We start from the raw sequence: 12,613 nt of genomic DNA on the forward strand, positions 1-12,613 counted from the left end.
GTAGAGAGTCCCAAGATAGTAAGACCTTTCAAAACACACTCAGCTCACCACGATCCATCCTAACAAAGCATAAAGCCAAAGGTATATAAGTTCAAAGTGATCAACAGGAATAGAACTGCTGGCTAGAACAAGAATATTTTTCAAAGGAAGAAAACACACTCTAGAGTATCTAAAACATACATACAATATCAAATATGTAATACAAATTATTACACATGCAAAGAAAGAGAAATCTAGGCCCCGCAGTGAGGGAGAGAAGAAAGCGACCAGTGAAAACTGAGCCTGAGACAGCCCCAATGCCGGGTTTAGCAGGTGAAGACTGTAAAGTAGCTTTTATGTGTCAGAGAAATTGTTCAGAGTTGTCCAAAGGATTAGAGAGAAATATCATCTAATGAGTGGACAGATAGAAAGTCTCAGCAGAGACAGGGGGACTAAATAAAAGAATATGAATTGCAGAACAGGTAAACTACAATAACTGAACAGAAAAATTCTCTAGATTGAACCAACAGCACATTGAGACACAGATCACGGGGGAGGGAAAGAAAGAGCAGGTGAATCTGAATATGTATAATCAAAAGTTTTCCAATCTGAAGACTGGGAAAAAATATTTTAAGAATAACAGAGATTTAAGGATCTTTAAAATGATATCAAGTGGCCTCGCATACCCGTAACAGGAGGCTGAGGAGAGTAAAAGACAAAGGAGCAGAGAAAAATACAGGAGGGAACAGGCCCTCCAACAACGGCAAACACTGACTTGCAAATCCAGAAATCCACTGAATCCCACAGAGAATAAACACCAAGAAAATACACCTATAAAATACATAAACAAGCTGCTGAAAATAAAAGCTACTGAAAAGAATCTTGAAAGCAGACAGAGGAAAAAACATGAATCATGACTAATTTCTCATCAAGAACAAAACAGAAGCGAAAAAAAGAAATCAATGGAATGACACTTTTGAAGTTCTAGAATAAAAAGGGACAACCTAGATTTCTCTATTCAGTGAAAAATATACATTAAAGTGGAAGGTGACTTCAACTATGGGCTCAGATGAAGTCAGAAGGAGCTAGATTCAACTCTTAACCCGAAACAATTACAAAACACACAAAATATATGAAGGAACAGTTTTCAGGACAGTGGACACTGGGCAATGAATGACAGTGATCACCGCTCCAGCTTTTAGCCTGGAAACTGCTTCCATGCTGCAGTGCAGGCAAGGAGAACTCAGGTGGAATTCGCTGACTCCTGAGGTGAGGAGCCAAAGCTTGGAGCATGGCCACAGGAGGGGAGTGAAAGACCACAGCCCAGAGCAGGAGAGAAGAGACAGCTGCGTGAGGAGAGCGCTCTGGGGAGGTGAGGAGGGCCCCACAGAATCTCACGCCGCTGAGTGCGGATCGGAGCCTACGCAAACTGCTCACGGCTGAGGAGAGAACCACCAGGAAGGATTAGAGGAATAATTCTCAGAGCTCGCACAGGACTGAAAATAGTTCTTGTCACCACCTGCAAGGGTGGACAACATTCCTAACCCATGGAACAATAGGTGGAGTATCCAGAAGGGCTTTGCTTTGACAGTCAGAGAAAATCAGCTGTAATATAAATGCTGCTCCGGTGCCACCTAACAAAGTTTAAAGGCAGGTTCAGAAAGAATCAACTCGTTCCAAGTAACTTAGTAGAATTCTAAACCCCCCCCCCCCAAAGAACATTGTATTTATGGGAATGCAAAAGTATCTGGCACCAACTAGGGGAAATTCACAATGCCAAGCATCCCACTTTAATTTTTCTATCTTACTTTGTCTTATCATTACATCTTCTGATATTTTCAATAAGGGCTAAGTAATTCATGGGTATCAGTGCTTATGAAGTGGAAAAGCTCTATGATAATTTTTCATCATTCTCATGTTTGTTTCTCTTTATCTGAGGGTGTTAAGGAGAGATCGAGAAATGGAAAACGGGAAGCTGCCACATCCCTCATGATTTGGGGAGAATTTCCTTGTCTATACAGTACAACCCACAGAGTTACTGTAGCTACCGAATAGAGCACTTCTGTGAAGGCCTTCCTAATACTAAGCACTGTGCAAATCTGTTTTCACTGCCGTGGCCACTAGGCCTGGGCAGTAGAGGGAAGAAATGATGAGATAATAGAGGTAAAAAAAAGAGAGAGACAACCAAAGAAGGTATTCTAGAGTGGTTTCTACCTACTCAAAAATACACTGAAAATCAGCTTTAAAAAAATAAGAGTGAGCCTCTGCTTTTCCCATTCCACTCAACCTTGACCCCCGGTCCACACACCAAAGCCCTCCCCCCTCCCCCGCCCGCCGCCAGTGATGCAGAGGCCGTTTGTTAACACAGAGCAAATACTATTTATTGCAGACTTTCCAGCTGACTCATGTGAAAAGGCACTATGAAAATTAATGACTCTAGATAATCTCTCTAAATGGGTTCATGTTAAAATATACAACATTCTTACATAACATCTGTTTTATATATGTGAAATAATATAACATTTAATGACAAAAATCGTGTTTTCAAAAATAACATTTGTTGAAGGTTAAGTATCTTTCTTTTCTATCTCTAGAATCTTTCACAGGATTAACATACGTGTAAATTGTTTCTTATTACCAGAAAAACTTGACACAGATACACATAAAATGGCCCCAATCTTCTTTTAACTACTAATATCAATATTCGGAACTGAGAACTTCATTAAGCAAAATACTGTAACTCACACCAATGCAGGCTACTCCCTGCGACATATTTTGAATATATATGACCTCTTTTCCACTTGTGCTTTCTCATATATAAGAACACAGAGTAGATGATAAGCAGAATATAAGCTAAATCAAAATACAAGCTATACACAGAATCGTCACCAACAGAGCCATGACGAAGGGTCTCGGGAATGCTCCATAGGTTTATCTTTGCATGTATTTTACAGTTCATCAAATGTTTTAATTGTTTAAAAAGTGTTGGCATTAAGAACTTTAAATAAATGGAAATATTCAATCACTGATTATGTCAAACAAGAGACCCAAGTAAGCAGAGGCTAGCCTGATGCAAACACGCCCTGAATGGCAGACACCACAGTCCCAGGCAGAGCTGGGGCTGTGAAGCGTTGGAATCCGGGGCAGTACCTTTGTCCCGCTGCAATACATAGAGTCACCACTGTTAAAAATGCCTGCTTATACGCGGAGATGAGGACGAAATAATTAATCTGGTAAAGAAAACCTCCCCTTTGGTAAACAAAATGTTTCCCAAGGTCAAAAATTCTATTTAAAATTTTCCCGTTTTAATAAAAATAATAATGGGCCCAGAAGCAAGTCCTCTACTTACTTATGGTTGTACTATTATTCTATGGTGATAAATAAAGTATACCAAGAGATTAAAAATCTGACATTCCCTTCATGGCTTCTTAAAACAAAGCACGTTGGAATAATGCCGGAAATTTACATGGAGTTTAAAAACAAAGAAAAATTAGTGACTGCTTCCCTCATCAAAAGACTCCACTCCTGAATCACTAGCAGCAGCACTGATTTTTTCCTGTCGTCTTCGCATGATTTCTTGCAATTCGGAGCTGCCGCTGCTGTCCTGGAAAACAAACAGGATTTGGACGAGATGGTTACTGGTCTGTGTGACTGTAGGTCACATACTCAGACAAGTTCAGGGTGAAAAGTCCTTTGTGTTTTCCTTCTCACATCTCTTGAGGGACACAGGCTGCCCTTCCTATAAGTGATGCTTCTGGACATCACTAACATATCACATTAATATGTTTTTCATTTATATAGCGCCTTCAGGCATTCATTCACAAGGGCTTTCATTTGGACATGATCAAGATAAATCAATAATGCATGTGCAGCTCTAGATTCCCTGGGAGAAGGAGGATGTGTGTGCACAGTAACATAGGAAGACTGAAAGTTACCGAAGAACCCTCATTAGCTCAAGAAGACACTCATCGCCCTTTAGGGGGACTCTGAATCAGGCCGGAAGGCTGGGCTCCGAATACACCAGGCCTCCCTCCTCCACAGGGTCCGGACCCGCTGACGTCATGCCGGCTTTCCTCCTTTCCAAGCCGTCTCGTGTTCCCTGTGCACCCTCCTCATCCTGCTCTTATCAACAAAAGTATCTGGAAACACGGGTAAGTAATCTAAAAAGTGAACTGGACACCAGAGAAGGGTGTGGTGGAAGGTGTCTGAGGAAGACGAAGAATCTCAGGTCCTCAGTCTCTGCCTGGATTCACAGCCAGAGGAACAGGAGCGAGACCAGGAGGAGTGGGAGGTGAGGCAAAGGACAACCATGGCAGGTCTGGACTAAAGGGGCCCAGCAGCATGAGGGATGCGGAACTTCTCATCACAGCCTTAGGAAGTAACTTATACACACTCAGTAAAACTAGAATGGATTATAATGGTAGCAAAACTGCCTCAGAAAAAATACAATTCCTTATTCATATTCAATATGCAGAAAGCCGTAGGGAAAATTTCCAAAGGAAATGGAATTTCTCCTGATGGAGAACAGTTATAGGGTTGCATGCATGAAGCTATTTTACTTTGAGTTGACTACTGAGTTTATATAATATACCTGCTAGAGGTAATTATGTATCAGTTTCACCCCAGAGCCTATATCCTTTCATTTGAGACCAGATATAATGTTCATGAAAGCTATTAATAACTGTGAGGTGTAACAGTTGAAAACTATTACCCCTACAAAGCCCTTTTAAGTAGAGCAAGATATTAAAAGCTGCCCTGGCTGGTGTAACTCAGTGGATTCAGTGCGGGCCTGCCAACCACACGATCATGGTTCGATTCCCAGTCAGGAGACATGCCTGGGTTGCGGGCCAGTTCCCAGCAGGGGACTCAAGAGGGACGGCCATGCACTGATGTTTCTCTCCTTCCCTTCCCCTCTAAAGATAAATACATAAAATCTTAAAAAAAAAAAAGATATTAGAAGCTTATGTCCAACCTAGAAAATACTTACTCTCCTGCTTCCCTACAGACAACTATGACTAAAGAGTTACTCTTTAAAGATCCCTATATTCATGATCCCTATGTAATATTTTCCCTCTGACTATATAGGGGGGACCCCCTAAAAAATAAGAATATCTTCTGGAAGGCAAGCCCCCTTGTACAGGCCTTTCCTACCAGGTGAGTGTTCTAGGAACCCATCTGTTATCAGTGGACCAGCTGGTGTTGTTGTGAGAGGCTGCACTGGGCTTCAGTGAATTTTCTGGAAGAGTCTTTCAACATTGCTCATTTCATGATGGGTGCTTTACAAGCACACCTGTCCACACCATACTGAGTGTTCAGCAGTTTTTGACCCAAAAATGGCATAACCCTTGTGCCCCACCCTCCCTATTCACCTGAAATTTCCCCAAGCAACTTTTATTTACTTGTTTCACTGGATGAAAAAAGTCCTCAAAGGGAACCATTTTGCAGATGTGTAAGAGATGAAACAACACCCCCCCAAAAAAACCAGCAAAAGCACTAAAAGGCATCAAAATCCACAACTTCAAAATACACAGAATAAATACACAATTTTTTAAATTCTGGGTTTTTTGGGTCTCCCCTTGTATTTAGATGTATAACCAGGCCTAAGACACACCACTAGGGTTTTAAGACCTTATAACCTCTAACCTACTAGAATCTCCAAACTAAGTATTAAGAACAGGCAACAGTTCCAACCTCTTAAGGCATTTACTCACAGAGGTGAATATCCTTTACTATGTCAAAATGGAAATTCCTACAGAAATAGCTAATGCATATAAAATTAGAACATTAGGTTTTCATTAAATGTCCAAAAGGATATGTCCAAGCTTCATGTACAAGCATTTATAACAAATTAATCACCCTCCAAGTGGTCGCTAATGGTCTCCAGTGACAAATTACAAAAGCTGACTCAAATTTAACTCAGCTCCACAGGTAAGGGAAATGGATCAATATGGACACAAACAGATGATTCTGGGGCTTTCAGTTTGCAGTCTGAGCTCTGGACAAATACAGACCACCACCTTAGCTTGGCAAGTCGTACCTCTAATGCAGCTTTTTGTACGGTGATCTGGTTAAAGACTCTGGCCCCTTCAGGGCAGACTGTCTTCAGTTCATCTTTATTGAGAGAGAAAAGTTGTGCACCATTTAATACTCCAAGACTATTGACAGTCCTGAAAAAAAAAGGGAAAAGAAATAAAGCATTAAAAATACTGTCTACAAAAAATATTCTGGTTCTGCTCTACCCTCTTTTCTAAGTTTTCCATATATTGGAACTCATACAACGGTACTACAGTGCTCAGTCAGGACAATGACAAGGGACATTCACGATGATGACCCTGAGGCTACAGAAGATGATTATGAAGTTTCAGAAAGGGACCGATTGGGCTTAGTACCATTATTGTTTAGGACCAATTCCTTGAAACTTGGTGTTTCATAAGAAGAGAGAACTTTCAAGTACCCAGGTAATGAACTAGCCAGTGTGTATCCCTTTCAGTTTTGCTGGGCGAGTTTACAATATTCAAGTTCTCTTGAATATGTAGTAGTCAAATAGTTTGTATCAAAACACATAAGCTAAAAGGACTTCATCACCACCATCACCAAACCAGTATTACAGGAAAGGTGAAGGGTCTTCTTTAAGAAGAAAAAATATAAAAAATATGAATAATAAGTGGCCATAAAAAAGAATGAAATCTTATCAGTTGCTACAGCATGGGTGGACCTAGAGGGTATTATGCTAAGTGAAGTAAGTCAGTCAGGGAAAGACTAATGAGTTCCCTTGTAGGTAGAATCTAAACAACAATATAAATGAACAAACAAGTCAAAAACAGACTCATAGTTTCAGAGTATGGACTGATGGTTGGTTGGGGGACTGGGTGAAAAGGTGAAGAGGTTGAAAAGTACAGACTAATAGCTACAAAAGAGTCACAGGGATGTAAGTACAGCACAGGGAGCCCAGTCAGTAACACTGCAGTAACCACGGATGGTGCCAGTGGGGTACTAGAAAGAGTGGGGGATCGCTTTATAAAGAATATGCTTGTCTAACCACTGTGCTATATACCTGAAACTAACCAAAATAATATTGAATGTGCCCTGGCTGGTGTAGGGCCTGTGAATCAGAGGATCGCGGTTCGATTCCCAGTCAGGGCACATGCCTGGGTTGCAGGCCAGTTCCCAGCAGGGGACCCACGAGATGCAACCACACATTGATATTCTATCCCTCTCTCCTTCCTTTCCCCTCTAAAGATAAATAAATAAAATCTTAAAAAACATAATAATATGGAATGTCAACTGTTATTTTTTTTTAATTTAAAAACTGCCCTGGGCATATGGCTCAGTAGGCTGGGCACTGTCCCATGAACCAAAAGGTCTTGGGTTCGATTCCCAGTCAGGGCACATGCCTGGGTTGTGGGTTTTGTAGTCAGGGGTGGGGCACCCAAGAGGCAACTGACTGATGTTTGTCTCTCACATCAATGGTTCTCTCCTTCTCTGTCTTCCCCCCTTTCTCTAAAAGCAATGGGGTAAAATGTTCTTGGATGAAGATTAAATAGATAAGTAATAAATTAAATAAACAAATGAGGGTGTATAAAAACTGAACTAAAACAAAGTGGAGAGTCTTTTAAAAAAACATAAGCTATTAACAAAACTATAGGTAACCTAGAAACTGTACAAGGGGTTTACTAAAGGAAAAGCCCTATTAGATTATGGTCTATGGCAGGTGTTATCTGTTTTTTATTTGCCTGGAATCTATATCCTGCAGCAGAAGGAAGGGTTCTGCTGCGCATCCTGCATGGCCTGGGGAGTCTAGCTAAGACCAGGCCTGTGCTGTGACTCGAGGAGGGACACAGAAGCCACCAGTCTCAAAGCTGCTGGCAGCTCACTGAGGGGACCGACGACCATTGGCTCCACCATTTGGACGATGGAGTGCCATCGAAGAACAGTTAGCTATGCTTCTCCCAACTCTTTTTTACAGCTACACTCATTTTCTGAACATGAAACACAGGCGGTTTGGGCTCTTGCATTTCTAAAGAGCCATCTGTGACACCGTCGTGGCCAAACCGCAAACAATGCACGTTTGCACACAACACCGTAAAGTACTCCCAGAGAGACTCACACAGGGTTGAACCCCTTTGACTGTAACCACGTCTTCACGTCCTCTGGTGAGGAGTCGTAAGTGATGTTGATGACTGGCACGTTCTGCCGTGGCACGTGGAACTTCTTCTGGGCGGCGCTCCGGCCAATGGTCAGTCTGTGGATGAGCTCATCCTGCACCTCCTCCATCTGGGATTTCCTTCCTGCACAGCAACACGGAGTAGGTTACTTGTGAAAACTCCTAACAAATCTCTCCAGACCCAGTGTCAATAACCCATAGGTGTTATATGGGGTGGAAGGGTCACTGGAACCAGTGTTCCAACCATCTTTCCTTGCTTACATCCTCACTCAGTACAAATTCCATGATCAATTATTAAAACCACTCCCTACCTTGTCTTCTCTCTCTTCATTGTACTCACTTGGCAAAACCCCAACCCTCGTTCAATGTACCCTTCTGCTCTCCTGGGCTGTACCTGCACACTGAGCATAATACAACAGAGCTGACTGATCTCATGTTAAATTCATGGATGAGAAGCCCGGCTGGGTTGTTAGTGCTCTCTGCCCATCATACTACATTTTCTTAGGCCAGGGTGGATCTAACCCCAGGGGACATCAGGCAATGGCTGGAGACACTTTTGGACATCACACCTGGGGCAGGAGGGGAAGGATACCACTATTACCTAGTGGCTAGAGGCCTGGGATGCACAGAACACTTTACAATGCCTGGGTCAGTCTCCTGAGACAGAACTACCCAGCCCCAAGTGTCCCTTGGGGCTCCGGTTGAGAAATCCTGTCCTAGCGGTATCATTGTCCACTGTTACACAAGTATTTAATATCTTCCCTGTCTGCAAACCTGCAAGACCTATCCCCTAACCCTTGCCCTAAGGTGATGGTCTCACTTTCCTAATTTCTGAAAAAAATAAAGTTAGAAGAGAGTCTCCGTAAGTGCCGGTGGCCGCTGTCCTCTGCCCCCCAGCACCTTGCCCACAGAAGCCCCTTCCTTCCCGGTACTGTGTCCACGCGCCTCAGCCACACTCTGCACGAGCACTAGCCGCATGTGCTCTCTTTAATACTTTGACAGTAACGTCTCCCTACTTACCCTGTGTTATCAGTTTTCCTTTTACTGAATCATTTCATCAGTCTGCAAATGTGCTATTATTTTATTACTTCTCTCTCCTTTAAATAAGCTCTTTCTTGACAACATGCCCCCTCCCACCTACTGCCTGTTCCTCTGCCCCCTTTTAGCAAAACTTTGTGAAAAGCAGGCTACACAAGCTGACTCCAACTCCCATTCTCCAATTTTCTACTAAATTTGTTATAATTAGGCGTTTGGCCCCTCGCTCCTCTACACTTTGCTAAACTCCAACGGTCAATTCCCAGTCCTTCTCTCACTTAACCTATGAGCAACATTTGAAGAAGGCGATTCCCCTCCTCACCCCAACACACTCCTTGTGGCCTTCAGGATGCCACGCCGTCCCGATTTTCCCCGTCTCCCAGTTCTCTCCTTCTCAGTATCCTTTTCTTAACATTCTCCTCTCCCCGGCCACGTAAGGTTAAAGTGCTTCAGGGCACAACCCGGGGACCCCTTCTCTGCCTTCACTCACTCCACCGATGACCACTGTGACTAGTCACACATGGCTTTAAAGGCCATTTAAAATCTAACAACCACCACAGTTATTTCTCCAGTCTGGGCTGCTCCTCAGAGCCTCAGGTCCACATACACAGACTGTCGACTTGATGTACTTATTCATTTAGGTGTCTGTTAGAGACCTCGTCCACATAACACGTCCATATCTGTGCTGCTCCTCTTCCTCCTGAAGCCGGCTTTCATGCTGGACTTCCCAACTTCGCTAATAGTAATTTTATTTTTCCAGTTTCCGTGGCAAAATACCACGGAGCTATGCTCTTCATTCCTCTCTCAGTACGACAGTTGAAATGATCCTTTTAAAATACGTCAGCTATTGCAACCCTTCTCCAAACCTTTCCAGCAGATCCAAATTACCCCCAGGAAAGGCCCTCTATGACCTCCAGCTCCACTGCTCTCCCCTAAGACTCTGTTCTCACTCACAATGGCTTCTTTGGCGCTCTTCACATTTACGAGCCTTTGCCTGCAATGCTTTCCCCCACACAGCCACGAGGTGCATGCCTCACCCCCCTCTAGGTTGCCCTTTTTAAAACTGCAACCTCCTCCCCGATAGCATGCTCTGTTTACGGGCTTTATTATCCTCCACACGGTGCCTTCTAACATTCACTACCAACTTACCTAACTCCCTTCACTAAAATATACAGCTGGGGTGAAAAGAAAGTTTTGCCGGTTTCGTTTGCTTTATCTGGAACAGTGTAGGGATTCGATAAATAACCCATGAACAAATGAACGAATGTATGAGGCATACTGAAACGCATTATTAACCAAGTCCTAAAATAACTACATAAGAAAATGGCCAAAAGAGGAGAAGTGATGTGTCAAAACATCATCGTTAATTATTGGCAGAATGTACTAGAACTGGTTTTCCTGATCCAGTCACTTTATGGCCAAAGTCATTGAACTACCTTTGTTTGACTTACAAACCATCCTTCTCCTCTATTTATTTTATGCTTAAGAAAAAGACATATATATGGACATATCTTTATGAGAAATGGAGTGGAAATGGAGGTATGGGAAGGGGACTAATAGGCTGTGTATTTAAAAAGTACACACACACACACACACACACACACACACACACGAATACATTATTTGTGTATCACCTTCAAGGATTACACAAAGACCTGGTATGGTAATCCACTTAACTAACTAACTTGGCATTTGACAACGTCCAGGTCACTGGTAACTAAGGGAGCTTTTTTGTGACAACTGTACTACGTTCTCTCCCACCCCACCCCCTCCCCCACCCCCTTCAGGGAGAGTATTTTAGAAAGAGTATCCCTGGGAAATAAGCAAAAGTGTAGAATAACTCATGTAGTGTTATTTCAGTCTCATTTTTAAAAATTCTTCTCAAGTACTTAGGAAACTTTTTGAAGAAGTCATCAAAAGAAAATAGGAGAAAAGAATGGAAGGAGGGAGGGAGAAAGGGAGGGAAGGAGAACGAGGAGGCCAGAGAGGGAGAGGACCTGTTACTGATTGCCACGGCTAAGTGATACACTACAGGCATTTCATCTGTTAACTCTTTTAAATCACTACATCCCACTGCCACACAGCGTATGGGTACATCTGAAAAGAACAAGAGAGAAAGTATCACTTCACTAAAAGATTTCTTTTCTTATCTACTGACATAGCCACTGCACGGTCATCTGCCAGCCACAACATAATCATATTCTGGGAGCACAAAAACCTCTTGCAATGTGCTCCTGGCTTTTGGTTTCCATCCGCAATGTTCCAGTACACAACAAACCAGACTAACTCTACACCTCTTTCTAAAATAACGCTTTTGATTACAAAAGATTAAACTCAAATAATAAGGTCTAACATTTCAAAGGAAATGGAAGAAATACAAAACAACTAAAGCACTGATATTCTTCAGAAGGGAAGAGAGGGAAACCTTTCTGAATCTTGCAGTAAACAATCTGAGAAGCTTGCATGACTCAGCTCCAAGCAGACGGTCTGAACAGGCAACCGGAGCGATGCTTCAGCAGAAGGAGTTTGGCTCTTGCTCCTTGTTACATTTCAAAGACAGCGTGTCGACTTTTTTCCTTGTTTGTGGCTATTTGGTAACATTTTTATGAGTATTCACTGTATAGTTCTTTCCATTTTATTTTTATCACATGTCTCGGCAGTAAGCAGAAAATCTAGATGTACAGGCAGGCACCTTCTGGGAGAAACCCGTTATCAGTGACGCGTACATCCGGTTCGGAAGGCCGCTGAGAAGTGCCAACGTCCACTCAGAAAGGAAAATGCTCTCCAAAAGTGCTCAGGAACAGCACCAAAAATACTTGTTTTATAAAAAAAAAATGTATTTATTTAATGTCAAACTATACTTCTGAGGTATCTCTAAAAGAAACTTTATCTAAGTAAACACAAAACTTTACTATTTTAAGGAAACAAGCACATGTGTTAATTTGCGGAGAGATACTGTGTTTTATACACCAATGTCACTCTTTCACTTATGAAAAACAGGCTTGAAGATCATGAGACACAATTATCAGGAGAGTTCTCTATCTCTAAAGTATTCTAACTATGCCTCTCTCCCATTAGGTTATTCTCAGTTTCTTAGACGAGAACAAAGAACAAACTGTCCCAATCCGCGGACTGTCCACACAGGGCTAGATGCTGCTGAACTCTGACCCCAGGCCTGGAAAGAGGGCCAGTGTCAAAGATGACTACACCGACTGATCAAAACACTTGTGGTAAGAACGAAGAAAGAACAGCAACTTCCAACAGGAAACCTTTTTCCATGGGGAAATCAATGAAAACATTTACAGAACTTTCTCATCACAAAAGAATGTCTTTAGTGTCTGAAAGGATATAAACATCTTTAAAAAATATACACATATATATTTTTTTAATTTAGTAGCATATGTTTACACACACACATTGACATACACACAGTGT

The 12,613-nt window shown here is 42.2% G+C and overlaps 1 protein-coding gene across 8 annotated transcripts in view; it reads right to left on the minus strand.

Moving 5' to 3' along the window:
* Positions 1–2,348: 2,348 nt before the first annotated feature.
* EPS8 (epidermal growth factor receptor pathway substrate 8) overlaps positions 2,349–12,613 on the minus strand; it is a 170,444-nt gene continuing 160,179 nt past the window's right edge. For all 8 annotated transcript variants that reach the window (XM_053661552.1, XM_053661547.1, XM_053661553.1 and 5 more), the window contains 3 exons: positions 8,087–8,267; positions 6,017–6,146; positions 2,349–3,583 (listed from right to left, as the gene is read on the minus strand). In XM_053661552.1, the coding sequence (XP_053517527.1) occupies positions 3,470–3,583; positions 6,017–6,146; positions 8,087–8,267 (425 nt within the window). In that variant the 3' untranslated portion in view covers positions 2,349–3,469. The remainder of the gene's footprint in view (positions 3,584–6,016; positions 6,147–8,086; positions 8,268–12,613) is intronic.

This window comes from Artibeus jamaicensis, unplaced genomic scaffold (assembly GCF_021234435.1).
Source record: "Artibeus jamaicensis isolate MK-2021 breed Jamaican fruit bat unplaced genomic scaffold, CSHL_Jam_final contig_233, whole genome shotgun sequence".
Lineage (NCBI taxonomy): Eukaryota > Metazoa > Chordata > Mammalia > Chiroptera > Phyllostomidae > Artibeus > Artibeus jamaicensis.